The sequence below is a fragment of the Gordionus sp. m RMFG-2023 genome, chromosome 5, assembly GCF_954871325.1.
Source record: "Gordionus sp. m RMFG-2023 chromosome 5, tfGorSpeb1-WG-v2, whole genome shotgun sequence".
In the NCBI taxonomy this organism is placed as follows: Eukaryota; Metazoa; Nematomorpha; class Gordioida; order Chordodea; family Parachordodidae; genus Gordionus; species Gordionus sp. m RMFG-2023.
This window is the reverse complement of record NC_088779.1, coordinates 26,132,902-26,150,218: the sequence shown is the minus strand read 5'-3', so window position 1 is coordinate 26,150,218 and position 17,317 is coordinate 26,132,902. Positions and strand designations below refer to the sequence as shown.

Sequence of the window (17,317 nt, the reverse complement as noted above, 5' to 3'; positions counted from 1 at the left end):
AAAACGAAGAGTATAAAATTTACACTTTGTAAGTGTAAAATTGAGATATCCCAACTCAAATATGTTAACCTTAATTATAGGAATAAACATGGGCATCCTCCAAACTGTTACCTAATTTAGGATATAATAATGATAACTATAAAACTAACTACACTTCAAAAGTAACTTTCAACAACACTATTATCAAATCAAGTTTAAACTTTATTATATCAGACATGTGAGTTTTATATCACAAGATTAACTTTTAGGACTTTTATCATCTTTTATCAGGAATGAGTGCTCGAAGCATGTCAGACCATATAAATTTTTATAGAATAAATATTTTATCATAAATTTTATAGATCGAATAATTTTAGATTTTTATTCCCTTTATCGTATAGAGAAAGGATATCATATTATTAATATAAATTTTTTTATTATAATCTATAATCGATCAAAAGCTGTTGCTTATACCTTTCCCAACCTACCCCGTTTCTTGTCTTAAAATATCGAAATGCGCTTTTGCCATCTGGCGTTGAAAGTTCAAAATATGACAACATCGGCTTCATTTGGCATACACAACAATTCGATTTAAGAATACATTATCGTTAGTTCCGCGAGACTAGTCCGAGGCTAGCATAATCAATTAAATATTATCGCCCTCCCAGCGGTTCGAACAAGATAATTTATAAATATTTATATTAACAATTTTTGCCGCAATTAAAAAGCGAACAAGATAATTATAAATATTTATATTAACAATTAAAATCGTATAGAGTCTAATCATTTTCCATATTTTTGCATCTAAATCCAATGACATCAACATTACCTTACACTCACAGACAATTCTTTCATCAAAATGCTAACAGAGTTAAACCCTTCTCGGTAGGTATTTTTTATTATTATTTTTACGAATCTCGTTTGATTGCTGCTGAATATTTATAGCCTTCTAAATTAGACCATAAAAGAGATTATGTTCGAGTTTATATTTTTATAATTACATTTGTAAAGTTATAGTGGGTCCGGGTCTAAAATTATTTTTTACCAACGTAGGTTAAGCCGGGGGTTGAAAAAACGATTTTTCATGGCTTCAATCATCTAAGATCTATTTTCTAAGCAAAAAACCTATATTTTTTTTTGAAGGTTGTTACCTATTGGCCAAAAGAAGAACTTTTGTCCTTATTTCAATTATTTTTAAAAAAAAATGTTTTGTGTTAATCGTTTTCTTCGTTCAAAAAGTAAAGAGGTTTTTATGAGATCAATAATATGATTATTAATTTTTTATTTCTTCCAAAAAAATAGAAGCATTCTTAAAACTTGGGTACATTATTTCATTATCACTCCGAAACACACTTCAAAACAAAAAATTATCCATATTTGGTGAACTAACATTCATTAATCTATAAAAACCAAAAATCCCATCATTTTTTTTCCTCTTTTTTTTTTACAAGTTTAAATATTTAGTAGATTTAATGATTCTACAACATTTAACCCAACTTTATTTTATAATTATACAATCAAGTTATCGTGCTTTAAATGAACACGATAATCTTTACCCTCTCCATTCATCCCTTTTTTCTCCTCCAAATTTCCATTTTAAAGTGCAAATATGGTTTTGTTATTAAAAAAAAGGAAGAAAAGAAGCAAAGACGAACTTCTTTCTCTTGTACCCTTGATTTTATTTTTTAATATAGCTATACTAAACTCAAGAAATATTCATCATTTGAAGGGATTCTTTTTAATTAGATAAAAATATATTTAAAATTTTTTTATGTAAAATTAAAACAAGGTATAACTTGAGATGGCTGGAATAATGTGTTTTAAATTGAGATAGGTTAGGGGTATAGAATTATATTTAAAAAAAATTTTTATTGATAACCTGCCAATTCTAACAGTATAAAAATATAGTTTTTTTTTGGTTAATATTAGTGTTGCTAAAAGGTCCCGATTAAGATTATAACCAAAATAACATTATGCAGGTCTAAAGATTTTTCTCGTAGTTGGCAGAAATGCTTGGGAACATCTTACGTAATATTATTTTAGCTAAAATTTAATAGGGCCCTTTTTGAAAAATCGCCCCAAACCTGACTTTTTAACAACACTAAATTAGCACGAAAAATCGCCTACAAAACGAAACTAGAATCTAGTTCGCGTATCGCAAAAAAAATATATACAACGATTATTTATTATATTTTAAAATAAAAATTTCGAAACAAAATATAAAAAAAAAACCTCAATAAAAATAAAAAAAAATCTGTGTTTTTTTCTTCTTCTTTTTATTTTTATTTTTTTGCTTTTTTAAGTTTAGATAATTTAATATGTATTTATAATTTATGTGTGTAACTTTTAACTTTTAGAAAAGGCAGCATGTTTTGAAAATTATTTCGTTTGAAAAAAAAATGGCTTATTTGATAATAACCAATCGAAAAACGCGGTTCAAATATTTTGAAATTTATTTTATTTAAAAAAAATTTTGAGAATGGACTAAATAGGCACTATATATCACTTAAACTCCGGGGTAAATTGGGACCAAGGTAGGGTTCGGACCAATTTTCTAATATCGGTTGCTAATATATAAAAAAAAATTTAATGACGGTTTCAAAAAATGCTAAAAATTTTCTAAATCGGGGGTCTAGAACCCTAACATGATATTACTTTTTAATTAAACTCTAATCTAAGTCTAGACAATAATCTTTTTCTTCTTTTTTTTTTAAAAGATTTTTTTAAATAATATTCTTTATTATTCGCGGATTTAACGATCAACTATTATTTTATATATTAGTGTTATTTTTAAAATAAACTAAAATATGCTTTTATAATTAATATAAAGTTGAATCTGGAAGCATTATAGCTTTATTTGATATATTAAAATGCATTCATTAAAAGGATGGAGGTGTCTTTAAAAAGGTTACGCGGTATTGACGTTGGCAGGAAATATTATTGGACAAGTGGTCCAATCTTTGTTAGCCTTATATTGCCAATATTTTCCAGTAAATGTGTAACACTGCGAATCTGCCTCTGGATCGCTTCTCAACTCGAACCACGTTGGTTTCCATACCTTGTTGCCTTTTTCGGAATCGAAGTATTCCTTTAGCCGTTGTCTCTGACAATCTTCCAATTTATTCTTGATGCTGTCGGATTCTTCCAATTTAGCTTGCTCCAGACACCTGATGTCGTTCCGCCAGCGGGTATCGGTGGGAGCTATATCGCTCTCCGGGGAATTCAATTTCAGGGTGAAGTCTGAAAAATTATATGTATCCTTCAAGATATGGGAGGGGTCCTTTCTGGACCATATGGTTTGAATTGAATTATCATCGCAAACCATTTTGCCGTCCTTCATCTCCTTTATACGAGAGCACTTGAGATCTTCGTCTAACCTCCCATTGAGAAGCCAGAGAGCTGTTTGGTCCTTATCCAACACCAAACCTGTCACCTTAAAGTTATCGTTTGAAAAAACACTGTAATTGGGAAAAGAGAGATGACAACTGATTTTGTTTTTGTGCTCTATTATGTCCATTTCTCCATGATTTTCGATCCACAAATTCCCCACTATTATGTTGTGCACGGTCGTGTATATTTTGGTCCATGTGTAATGTTTTCCATCAGCAAATTTCAAGTGAGATATACCCAATGGTAGTATTTGGATATCCTTGCCTTTGAATTTGCTTTCCATCGTATATTGCTGCCAAAACTGCCAATTTGAGCCTTCCGCGTGAATGGCTGTGATAGGAGGGTGGTGGCTGACTTGTTCGGACAGTGACTTCCACCCAAATGATTTAACACGGTCGAATTCAAAAGTCTCCCCTAACATGGGATTGAAAGGTTTCGTAGTGCGTTCTATCGGAGCACTGTAATTTGATGCTACAAAAGCAGCTACATAAGCCATTTGTTGGCTATCTTTACTTTTTGCAGCCTGATCTAGAAGATCGTAATACTCTAAATCCTCTGTCATTCTTTGCAACATCGAAATAGGTTCATTGAAGGCAACGGGCATCGGTATTTTAGACAAATCTTTCCCTATCGAGTTCTTAACAATGCTCCATATGCTTATATTTGATTTGGGGCGAGGCTTTATGTCGCAAATTTTTGAAGTTAATATTTGTGACAAATCTTCTTTTTCTAATAAGGATTTTTCGCTCTTTCCCAATTCTGTTATCTGACCTTGGCCAATAAAAACGGATGATTTTCTGCTATCCCGTTTTGTACGCACGATAGCCTTTGGCAATTCTAGGAACTGTGAATTCTCTGATGTTGATCTCATAGAGTCGTCCATTATTGATTGTTTGTACGGAAATTTTCCAGGCAAATACACCACTAAGTCTTCGTATAGAGCATCTCTTGCATCTTGGAATGCATCGTTAAACTCCGAGACCGTGGATAACTTTCTAGCTTGATTCTCTAGCGTAATATGATCTTTAGCCAAATGTTGTAACATATCCTCTAAGTAAACTCTGGTTTCCCTTTCATTCTGCAAAACGCGTCTCCATTTATCATTGTGAACTTTAACATATTGCGCATATTCCGAAAAATTTTCTATAATAGATTTAGCCTTGATCCTAAAGTCATTAATGGCATCGGCGCTGTCAAAAAATAGTTTTGTCGAAAGTTTTTGACGTTCAAAATATTTGACCAGTTCTTTCATCAGTGTTTCAGATCTTTGATGACTTTTCTCCAAATCTTTTCGCTCAGAATCGAGGTCATTTATTTTGCTATTCAATAATGATATCAAACTTTCGAGCTCCAACCTCCTTTGCAAGTAAATGGAAGGGCTGTCTCGAGCGATGACATTCCAATCTTCGTTTCCTAATTGATCTCGAAACATGGAGTTTTGTTTGGATAACTCTATCGCATGTATCCATCTTATCTTTTCATTTTCATTGCTCGCTTTGAGGTAAAGAGAAGCCCTCCCGGGTATAGAAATAACAAATTTAACTTTGCTAACAGAATCTATTTGCGCATCATCCAATCTTAATGCTCCTTTGCATTTCCGCGTCATTTGTTCGTGGGAATCGTAATAGGTCAACAAACCATTCGACACTATAAACCAACGTCTCCTATAAAGTTTTAAATATCGAGAGCATTTCATGAGCCATCCTTTAAATTCGGGCTCCTCTTGAACTTCGCTATTTTTCAAAGCGCTCTTCCTCGACACATCCATGTGTTTATTCAATAACATTGCGAAATTAAAAAACTCATTTTATTTCAATATATTATTATTATATAATTAATAAATAGTTATCAACTTTAATATTAGCTAACAATCATAATCTTTTATGGAAATTATGACAAAACTATGGAAAGATATTTTTTCTTAACTCTCTATTTATTCACTATTTCACAAATATTTCTAAGAATTAAAGAATAGCCCCTTACGAATTTGTTTGGCTTATAATTCACTTACAATTATATATTACAATCAATAAGTCTTCTTACCTTATCATTTTACTCAAATGGACACTATTGTATTTATCTCCTAATCCGTATATTAGGAGGAAATTTGTAATTTTAACTCCTAGATTTTCTCTTTCGGTTATATAGTTAGCATTAAAACGAATTATAAAAATATAGAAAGGATAAAGTTGGTTAGAACTTTTCTATCATTTATTTTATTTATTAAAAGTCGGCATTCGAATATATAACCAACTGAAATTTTTAGAATATCTTAAGAAGACTTAGGAACTAATTATTTGTGAAATGGTCAACTATTCAGTCAACTATCCAATCAAAGCGATTCCACGAACCAAGCCATTTTTCAAGCAAAGGAGTTGACTGCTATTTCTTTAAAAAAACTATAAGACTAATGATGACGGATTTAAACCTCTGTTAATTTTTTTTTTAAAAACCTATGTCATACAGACGAAAACTTATATGAGATTCGGTGTGAGAAAAGGTCTCAACATATATTCCAGAATGCCTCAATATTTATATCATAGAATAATTAAAAGTCTTTTGTACGTTTTTTTTTCGTGTAATGGTTTTCATAGATTCAACTTATAAAAAAGGTTTAGAGATTATGGATAATATCCAGGAAATGCAGGGTAGTTTAATTTTCGATAGGAGCAGTTTTTTTTCTCGTAAATCAATTTTTGGGCGAAGCTAGAATTTATGATAGGGTTAAGATTAGAAGGGTCGCCCTGTAAAAAGTAATGCAAAACAGAGCTTGCAAACCTATCATCAGATAATGTCCTGGTGACCTGAGGTCAAATGGTTCACCATAGGTTTCTTGGTATATAGGTAAATTGGGGCTACTCAATCGGTTATTGCTGAGACAAAAATAATATTATAAATTAATTTATTATGTTTTTATCAATCGCTATTTCTTCCCTTAAACTTATGTTATGTAAAACTTTTAGTTTTTTTTTGAAATTTTATAATTTTTTTTTTGTAGCCTAGTAAATTTAAAACTATATTTTCTATAAAACAATAAAAATTTAATTCTATCGGTTGAATTACTAAAGCTTTCATTTTCAAAATCGAATACATGTATATATATTATATACGAATAAAATATTAATTATGAAAACTATTCAACTCAACTTTACATCTATGGTGCTTATATGGTGAAGCCTTATGTAAACCATCTTCTGGATATTCTTAATATATAAACTTCAAAAATAACATCTTTCTTTTGGGTCTCTCACTTAGTAATGCCAAATTAGTTTCCACATTAGCTAATAATATTATAATGTTTGAAGCTTTTAATAAATGAAAATTTAACTTTAAAAATTCTGCAAACACATATACTCTCAAAAGTTTATTATTAATTAGCGTAATGCATAGGCATATCCATGATTTTCCTATAAAGAAAGAAAACATTGTTAAGTTGTTTTTCCATCATAAATTTTATTGAAGGTTTTTGAATCTATTTATAAGACTTTGGCAATGTTATATTTTTAAAGAAATAATTTTGACTTTTCACATTTTTTTTATAATATATTCTAAAAATAATTTTTAATTATGGTCGTCGTTGTAAAAAATTATTAACTTTTATATATTACTTATTTTTCTTTCAAATTAGTATTAATAGTGATATATTTTATTTATTAGAGAAGGGGGGGGGGGGTTGTAGGGGAAAAATTTTATTAGCTTTAAGATGATATATAAGAGAACAGTAATATTTGCAATGGGATGAAAATTTTTTTACTTTCCTACCCTTGATTACGCGCCTGCTGTTTAAACAAAACACAACTTTACTGAAAAATTGAAATGTTTTTTAGAAAACATCTTAAATATTAAATTGGCGGATTTTAACTCCTATTTTAAATACCTGCAAAATCTGGTTCTGGATCTTTTTCCACTCCATCTCACATCCTTAACATCTTTTATCGTCCATAGATTAATGTAGCTCCTACATAACTGGTTTTATATTACTAATCGACAATTTATTCGATTGTGCAATTATTATAACTATCTCCGCAACACGCCACCATAAAAACTTTTTTCAAGTCTTAAAAAAAAACTTTCATATAGATGTATTATCTAAATGAATGGTTACAGGTCCTTCCTAATCGCAACCTCTGCAATATCTTATAAGGCAAACTATTGAGTAGCTATAGGTTTTTGTATAGATTAAACACAATTGTACCCTCTAAAGGAATGTATGGGCTTACAACTCACCTCTAAAGGGAGGCATGAGCTAATACCACAGTCAAGGGCGACTAAAACTCATACTTCATTTAATCTAATATGAAGCTTAGAAGCAACGTAGGGGAGACCGGGGTATAGCGATTGATGGGTTAACAATGATAACGCAAATAACTTTTTAACCCTTGAGCACTAAGATTTTAAATTTGGTGTGTTGATGTATTTTTATATTAATTTCTTACCTATATTCATCTTTAAAACCTACCTGGTTTTATATATTTTGTCAAAAAACTGTTTTTTTACCCAAAAAATATAAACTCTTGTTCCTTAATGTATTAGCTATAAAATAAAATTTATCTAACATCTATAGCTATAATAGAAGTCACGTAATAACGGTTTTTATAATATATGTCACCTTGGGGTAAAGCTGTTATGGGTAAAACGGTTAAAATATATAATTATTCACATTAAATTTTTCATTCATTCATTTATTATAATTTTTATTGTATCAATCAAATAATGAAAAATTATAAAAGAAAAACCATATTCAGAGATGTAAGTGTAATAGATGAAGCCATAAAATATAAAATAACAAATAATACTTCATTGAATTTGTCTGCTAAAAAATATAACATACCTTATCCAACGTTGAGAAGAAGATATAAAAATGGTATTAAAAGTTCAGATCATCATAAATAAATATTTACAAATGAAGAGAATCTAGATTGTGTGACTACATATTAGAAGCAAGTAGGTCATTTATGGGATTAACGCCTAAACAAGTAATTAAATTAGATTGTTTGTATTTGAATTGACAATGTGGCTTGAATGGGCGCATTATAAATGTGCTAATTATGATAATTACTTTACATGTCCTTATTGTATTGATTAGTTTGTAAATAAAAATCATAAATATATCTTAAATTTGTAATATTTGTTAAATAAAACAATAAATATATGTCAAATATTATTTTAACCACTTTATCCCAGTGCTTATCCATTTTACCCTGTAGTTTGACATAACTAATCATAGCTCCTAAAATATTATAGGTAGAGGGCTACACTTTTTTTTATCTAGTAGATGAGGGATGGGGCTATACATTGATTTGTAAATTGTTGTGTTTGACTCTTGTTTAAAATTTTATGGTAAATATGCAAAATGCCTATCGTTTTAACCCGGTCTCCCCTACATCTCAAATATTCTATATTATCAGAGGAAAGTCTAAGATCTGACAAATTGGAAGAAAACTCCTGGGAGTCTGCCAAAATCCCTTCTTTGGGATTTTACTTATTGTCTACTGATTGCAATAAGATAAAAATTCGAATTTTTTATTATCATCCAAATCAAGGAACATAAAAAAAAATATTTAAAAATAACTATCTTGTTCACACCATCATCTATCTACAAAATGAGAATTTTTCTTCTCAAACCTATAAATTTTAAAACTAATAAGCAATAAAATCAAGGATTTTTAAACAAACCAAAAGGTTTTCCCTTTCTTTGACAAAAATACAGAGAAACTTTCAAATACAATTATGCTTGCTTCTTAGGAACTCACAAACACCCTATTTCTAAATAGATAATTTTCATTCAACATAATTTCGAAAATATTATTAGAAAATCATTATATAAACTTAAAAAATGTGGAATTTTCAATTTCAGTATTTTGCCGATTAAATAAAGGCTTTCTGAATTAGAAATCGGTGTCTATGGACTGCTACAAGTGCATTCGACACATATTAAAAATGTTATTTCCAAATCTTCGCAAAAATCTATATACAACCTAGCGAGTTCCTGAATATATATAAGTTATTGGTTGGTTACATATTATATCAAGAATAATAAACACATTAACTATTATATACTAAGTTAGTTCGGCTTACTCAGTAATCAGTTACGCGGCTAAAGCACCAATGTTAATTTTTTGAGGGGTGTCAATTTGATAAAAACAAGATTTAAAATTTTTTAGAATTACTGTTTATATACAAATGTAAAACTTATTACCCTAGTTTATATATACAAAATACATTACATTATTGTATAATAGAAGGTTTCTCATTTAATTTTAAGAAATATTTGATAAAGGGAAATTATAAATTCAATTAGGAACACAATTCAAACCAAAAATGCTTAAAAAATACGGAATATTTTTCTTATTAAATAATTATTAGACATAAATATGGTTGCCGAACCTTCGGAATAAACAAATATTTAAAATTATTTGTGTAACAACAAAAATAAGATATATATTACTAAATTTTATTATGAAATAAATGCAAAATCCGCAATAAAACATGAAAAAATGGCTCATTGCATCTCAAATATTTCTAATTTTTTTGAATCATCGAGAAATGATAATTATTTGAAAAGGTAATTGAAGAGGCTTATTTCTTTATGCGCAAGAATTTTCGTTTCGATAATGAATTCTCGAATGCTAATGTTAATAGCTTGTTAAATTATCCCTTTAAACATATATGCTTATCAATCATTAAAGAAGAAAATTTTTATTGTCAACTTCGATGTATACCTGACCTTTGTTGTTTATATATCTCTATTATTTTAATTTATATTTTTTTATATTTATATTATTTTATTAATATTTAATTTTTTTAATTACTCATAATTTTTTTAATTGTCATATAGTTTTATTTTATATATTGCTATTTAAAATAATTATACTAATTTATATATTTTTTAAAAAGTATAAATAAATGAATAAAATTGCGCGATAAAGTGTGGTGTGATAAAGTGTCGAGTGATAAAGTGGCTATGCTTTCTTTTATATAATGTTACCTTATTATTTTTTCCTTAAAAATATGTATTATACAAATTTATCATTTAATCACAATTGACTGCACAAATTAATTAAATATTTGTTATCAATTACATTATTAATTTTGATTTCATTAAAATCCTTTTATAGTAAAATTGTATTAATTAAATTAAAACTATTTTACCTAATTAATATTAATATTATTATCAAAATGCATAGTGAGATATATTGCAGCTACAAAATTATTTTTTTAAATTACATCATTTTTAATTAACAATAGTAAAAATTGAAGAACAAAAATAAAATGTCATTTCCATATGGTTATTAATGATACATGTCAGTCGACGTGGACCTTTTATAGTAGTTAGTATGGTATGATGCTCATTCCTTTAAATTTAGCCCATCTAACCATTTATTAAAAATATTATACCTGTATTTTAAGATGTTGAATGCTTGATATTACATATTTTTCATACACTATTTTTAAATAATCCAAGCAGAAATTTTTATTTTACTAAAAGCATACTTGTAAGTATAATTTAATTTTGTTTATTAAAAAATATCAATGAATAAATAATATAAACTAAGTTAATTCTTTGATGGAATATTTTACAAAATCTATTATACCTATGAGTAGTGTTGTTAAACGGCTCATTTTGAGCCGATTTTTAAAAACGGCTAACTCAATATTTTATTAAAAATATTATGCAAGTCTCAAGATTTTGCTTATTGGTGGCGCAAAGCTTTGGACATTTATTAGTGAAATCTCGAGACTTAAACAATATTATTCTGGCGAAAATATTGAGTTAGCTGTTTTTAAAAATTGGCTCAAATAGAGTTGTTTAACAACACTACCTATGAGACTAGCAAATTGTGATATTTAAAAGGTTTGGCATTATCTTGTTTTAAACCTGATTTTAACAAAAGTATAACTATTGTTCAAAGTTTTGTTCAATAAATTTAATAGGGTTTATTGCTAAAACTTTAATTTTTAAAAAATTGCTTAATAGATAATTTTAAATTGGGCAGAACATAACATCTAATGACCAAACCTATTTTAAAATTTAATTTAGAACTAAAATTTAGTTTAGTTGAGCTCCAAACTAAAAAAACTTCTTTATTATTCAGAATAACTAGAACCTCAATAATATTTATTTATATGCTTATGTTCAAATAAAGCATTAATATATACTATTCAATAATATTTATTTATATGCTTATGTTCAAATAAAGCATTAATATATACTATTCAATAACTATTAATAATAAGCTATTGACAATATCCAATATTTATTTATATAAAAGTATATAATTTGCCTATAAAAGATTAGGCCTTTTGATCTTAGGACAAATGCAATCTTCAATTAGACAAATTTTAAAGGACGAGACTATTATCTGGATAAACTTTTATCTAATTGTAAGTTTATATCAAAAATATAACATATTTATGATATCTTACTAGGGATTCAATAATTGGCTAAATTAAATGTTGAAAGTTTATTGGAAACTTGCCCAATAGTGAAATTTTTTGGCATATTAAAAATTTAGTTCATGTTAATTTTAAAAAAATGTAATTAAACCAGAATATGTAAACTAAACTAAAGAAGGCTCCCTTTCTGAATATCATTATTTTTTAAAGTGACTGGTTCCAAAAATTTGAAAAATGAATTTTGGTCTATAGATTTGACATATTTCTTGTTCGGGATCCAATCACTATTACATCAACGAGCCACAATATTGGAACAATATAATATGCAAATTACCTCCACCTATATTAGGCATGTTTGGGAATCATTTCCTGAAAATTTTTAAATTTGTTAGAGTTCTTAGATTTCGATTTCTCCCATTTTACTGATATTTATAAAGAAAAAGAATAAAAATTTTTCAAATAATGACAAATAAATTGCTTATAGGATTTATTGAAGGTATGAGAGATCGGATACTAATTCCTCTATATAAAATTGTTGAAAATGAAAAATATCAAATATTTTTATTCTCAATTTAAGAGTATGGCAATATCCTATAATTCATTAATCAAATCTTATCTAAAAATGGCAATTTTTTTATAAGTATATCTTATAATTTTCATACAAAATAATTAAATGTTCTCAATTTTTTTATAAGATTTCAAACTCTGAAAAAAAGTGAAACTAAAATTATTCAAAATATATATAACAGCCAAAATCGTGCAATAAATGTATCCAATGACCTCCAATAAAATTCGTGGGTAAATCCCACAAGTATCCTTACATGCTTTGATTTTTCTGCATTTTGTTTTTATTATGCTGGCAAAAAGGAGAATTATTATAAAATGATTAGACACGCCACAAGAAAAGTCAAATTATCCCCCAAATTGTTATTGAAATTACTGAATTAAATAATAATTCTAAATAATTTCTAATTTTTTTTTTGAATATGGTGCTTCAGAATCCCAAACTCCTAGTTATCGATGCCTGGAATTAACAAAATCATCAAGACTTCCTTAAGCGATAACCAAAGCATTAAGATAAAATCACAAATTTCAAAATCCTTAAAAATACAGAAATATATGCACATTTTTTTATAGAAAAATAAAAAAACTTAATGTTTATTTTTTTTTAAAGATTTTCTGAAAGTTTTAAAACTTTAACATAATATTTACTTAAACTTTTAAAATGGGCGGATCGAATTTAGGATGCAACTTTATATATAATATATATAAGATTTAATAAAATTAACCATCAAAATGCTACAAAGGAGAAGAAGCCTTTAGCTTTATGTTTTTCCTAATCGCTTTGATTAAATTGAATTGACATTTTCTATGGAAAAAAAATGGAAAAACACAAACTACTTTGTATTTTTTTTTAACCCAAAAAAAAAACTTTTACCAATTTTTATTTGAAATAAAAAGGCATAAATCTGTAAGCACTATGATTCTCTCTTTTTTACTAGGAAATACATCTAGCATCAAAATTATAAGTACTCATGGAAAAATTAATGACTAGTGCCGAATTCCACCTGCGAGATATTCAATACCGGCTTACAACTTTGGAATCTCTCATAAACCATGATAGCGATTCATCGAAATCCCAAGATAGCAATCAAGACCCATTTACCGAATTATTGACTTACCTGACCAAGGGCTTCTCTGAAATCGACGGTTTGGCCCGCGAAATTGAAACCCGACTATTCAAGGAAATCAATGCAACCCAAACGGGAAAAGCTACTTTGAGATTAAGACTCGAGCAAATAAAGTACGACGCCAGACATCTTCGAGCCAGCCTCGACCACATAAATGCAAAACGGGAATCTAAATTAAGAGCTTCGAAGGAACGCCAAGCACTTCTATCCACGCGATTCGCTCCCAACTCCCCTTCCTCTAGCTCAACAATCGACATTGCCGGCGAAAACGAGTATTTTGGGAACGAGAAAAGCAAGCTCAGACAAGCCGGGAGTGGGGTGGACACTCTTCTTGAGGCAGGTAAGCACGTAATGGACGGGCTTAGAGGTCAAAGAGAACGACTGGGGCTGACGGCCAAGAGACTAGGTCTCATCTCGAGTGCCCTGGGTTTGAGTAATTCCGTCATGAAGATAGTGGAAAGGCGGACTTCTCAAGATAAGTTTATCCTTTACGGGGGAATGATTGTTACGAGTATACTCATTTTTATAGTACTCGTGTATCTCAGATGATGATAGAATTCTAAATATAAATTGTTGAAAATATTCAGACTTCGGATCAAGATGGAATTCATTAGCGCTAAGAAATATTTTTTTTTAAAAAAGGGGAATGCAAACAATCGTATACATCTGTATTATATTCGATCATTTACTATTATAATTATGCCATGTAATAAATATATGACTCCATAGTATTGTTAAATGGCTAGATTTCGCCGATTTAAAAAAATGGCTTAATTAAGGTTTTAGCCAAAATATTATTATCTAAGCCTTAATTTTGTCAATGGATATCCAAACCTTACTGCCCTCTTTGTGAATCCATGCTAATCTTGAGTTTCGGCTAAATATAGCCGTTTAACAACACTAATCGTTTTAGATAAAAAAAAACACATGAGCCGAAATTTTATTTAAATAATACGATATTATTTTCTTAAATTTCAGATATAAGATTTTGATAAAACTCTATTAAAAGTTTTTTTTTCTTAAAAATATTTTTAGTGAAAAAAAAAATATTGAAGTTTCTACTTAACGTAGTAATAATCCCGAATTTTTAATTTAGGCCCAAATTTTTAATCGAAAAATATAACTTTAAACGCATTTTTATGAAGTTCCAAGCTGGTACTTGTAAATTTCAAAATTGAATTTCTATTTAATCTTTTTTTTATTATTTTATTAGTAACTTATTTTTTTTAAATATTTTCTCCATGCGCGCGGGATTACCTAATTCTATTATTTTCGGTCCTCATTTGCTGGTCAGTAAAACTAGCAGTTATCTCATTCGCTGTTTATCATTTTATAGAATATTTTTGTATAGAGTGGATTTTTTTTAAAAACTATTGCTGAACTTCTAAATTGTTTTTAAGAATTTCATGGTCATACGTCAGGTTGATGTTCTCAAATTTTATGATCTTATTTATATCTGGCATTACTAACAGATTTATAATAAACAATACCCATTTTCATAATGATATCGGTTTACGTAGCTTTAAAAGAAAACTAGAAGTTTTTCTGACACAACTGACTACATAATAAAATTTATTACTAAATATATGTCTGAAAAAGTCGCACGGCTAGGAAATATCGCATGGCTAACCATATAATAATTAATGCACTTTTAAAATTGTTCGGCTAACTACATAGTAAATCATTTATTAGGGGAGAACGAACTTTTTCATTTTTAGAGCTTTGTTTCAAATTTGATCGAAAGATGTATTTCTATTTATTACTATCTACCTTAAGTTCATTCAGTAGTAAGAGCTCTCTGTATTCAAAAGATATTGATCAAAAACAATTTTTTTTAGCCTTTTTGTAACAACATATATTTTTTGCTAAGTCTAAAGTATTATCTCAGATTAAATGAAATTTAAATGTCATATTCCTCAATGTCCAGACTACCTTTTAAATTTAATCCCGGTTTTCTTGCTTATCCGACAATATTTCTAGACCATTTAAGTTAACACACTAGCCCCGGTAAGTGCTAGGAGGTAAAATGGCAAATAAAGAGTATTAAAATGCATAGGAAAAAATTAATAAAATCTAAAAATGATTGTAATAAAATTAAAAAAATTGAATAATGTGCAGGAAAAGTAAATGCGAAGACTGGATAAAGCAAACCAAATATACCGATTGGGCACATTCAAGTTGCTGTAGGAATGATCCATTTTATGCGTGCCTATATTGTGAAGATTAATCCTTTTTAAAAAAATATTTATAATTTTGTAAACAAAATGTGTTGATTATAATAATAAAAATTCTGATTTGTCTGTTAAAATTGATATTTGGCATCTTACCCAGGGTCGTTGTAAATAGCGAAATACACTACTTTTACTTCAATCATAAATAGCGCCCATACTATAGAAGGTAGGAAGCTCGGGGTTTTTTTTATTTTGTAGTCTATGAGTATCTATTGGTTTGACTAGTTTCATCTAATAATATAAAATTAAATATCAAAAAACCTGCCGAATGGCCTTAGTCTCTACTGATTACACGAATGCAAATGTCGCACTAATTCGTGATAATTTTAATAATATTTTTTTAACAGACAAAAGGTAACAACATATAATTTCGGTATAGAAAAATTGATGATCAGTAGAAGTATAATTATTTAGTAATTTTATATTAAAAATTTTGTTTTGTTGAAGTGCTTATTTTAATTAAAAATAATTATAACATTTTAAACATGTTCATCTGAATTTCTTTTGTATGAGAGGGGCACAGACCCCAAAACAACCTCTGAGGCTATGACACTAAAAAATCGATTACCAAGTAAAAAGTCAAAGCTTCAGGAAATTGTTGAAAAAAATATATATTGATAATGATAAATCAAGAGGTAATTTGATATTTTGTCAATTGAAAAGCCCACTTTCGATCATAGATTCGATGATAGGAGCTAATTCTGATTTTTCAAAACAAATTTAATTCCTCGATATTAATTGGAAGGAAACAAAATCAATTAATATTTTCTAAAACGAATACTATTACTAAATTTCTCATTAAACTGTCACCAAATTTTATTTTTTTAAATAATAAAATAAGGGGCTTTATTATTTTTTTTAGGTAGTCATCTCCTAAATGGGTGTCATCGTTGAAACCAATTCACTTTATATATGCAAAATAATGAAAAATATAACAATCATATATAATAATACATGTTAACTGTAATATAATAAGAAATATAATCTTATATAGTATTTATCATATTTCTCTGCACTTAAGATTTTAAATCTTCTCAATAAGACGATATGTAGACTACCTTGATATTGGATTTCTGCCTTATTGATTCCATGGGAGGTATTGACTTAAATCGACCCGAATTTTTATAAGTCTTTTCCGTTTCGCCGATTTCTCCCTCTATAGGTTGTCCTTCCACATTTTCCGAATTTGCATTTATTTCCTACTCCATACTTTCTTCTCATCTCCCTGCCTTCTCCATTTATTTTGCTGTATCCTTTTTCGCTGTTGAACCGCATGCATTTGTATCGTACTATCCCAACCTTCTACCGATTATGAATACCTACCAGTTCTGGATTTTATAATTCCTTCTCTTCACCTTGAATTAAATCTCGAATTCCCTCATTTGAGTATGTTCATCGTGACCTGCCTTCGTATATTTGTTCGTTCCATCTCATCCTTAGAATTTGCATGTAACCAATGTAATCCAGTTTTTAGATTTTGCCCCAATAATATATCAGGTCGTTGGTGCACGCCTATTCTGTACCATAGCTTCGCCTGTAACTTTCTTTAGCTCCTTAGTATCTTATCTAGTGGCAAAATATCGACTCTAAGCATTCTTAATGTTTTTCAGCTAACATTTTCGTTTTGGA

The 17,317-nt window shown here is 28.5% G+C and overlaps 2 protein-coding genes across 4 annotated transcripts; one reads left to right on the top strand and one right to left on the bottom strand.

Annotated features, from left to right (window-relative positions):
• Positions 1-2,887: 2,887 nt before the first annotated feature.
• LOC135930302 (oxysterol-binding protein 1-like) lies at positions 2,888-5,137 on the bottom strand. Its single transcript, XM_065467083.1, has one exon. The coding sequence runs from the start codon at positions 5,135-5,137 to the stop codon at positions 2,888-2,890; it is 2,250 nt and encodes a 749-aa protein (XP_065323155.1).
• A 5,600-nt stretch (positions 5,138-10,737) lies between these two features.
• LOC135929274 (Golgi SNAP receptor complex member 2-like) lies at positions 10,738-15,702 on the top strand. 3 transcript variants are annotated; one of them, XM_065465784.1, is made up of 4 exons: positions 10,758-10,865; positions 11,669-11,754; positions 13,269-13,797; positions 15,576-15,702. In XM_065465784.1, the coding sequence occupies exons 3-4, from the start codon at positions 13,302-13,304 to the stop codon at positions 15,599-15,601; spliced, it is 522 nt and encodes a 173-aa protein (XP_065321856.1). In that variant the 5' UTR covers positions 10,758-10,865; positions 11,669-11,754; positions 13,269-13,301; the 3' UTR covers positions 15,602-15,702. The 3 variants fall into 3 exon arrangements, with proteins under 3 accessions (XP_065321855.1, XP_065321856.1, XP_065321854.1); XM_065465782.1 differs by lacking the exon at positions 15,576-15,702 and having other exon boundaries at positions 10,761-10,865; positions 13,269-14,502; XM_065465783.1 differs by lacking the exons at positions 11,669-11,754; positions 15,576-15,702 and having other exon boundaries at positions 10,738-10,865; positions 13,269-14,502.
• Positions 15,703-17,317: the final 1,615 nt, after the last annotated feature.

Coding starts and splice junctions, on each gene's coding strand:
- LOC135930302 (XM_065467083.1), bottom strand. CDS start 5,137: ATGGATGTGTCGAGGAAGAGCGCTTTGAAAAATAGCGAAGTTCAAGAG.
- LOC135929274 (XM_065465783.1), top strand. CDS start 13,302: ATGGAAAAATTAATGACTAGTGCCGAATTCCACCTGCGAGATATTCAA.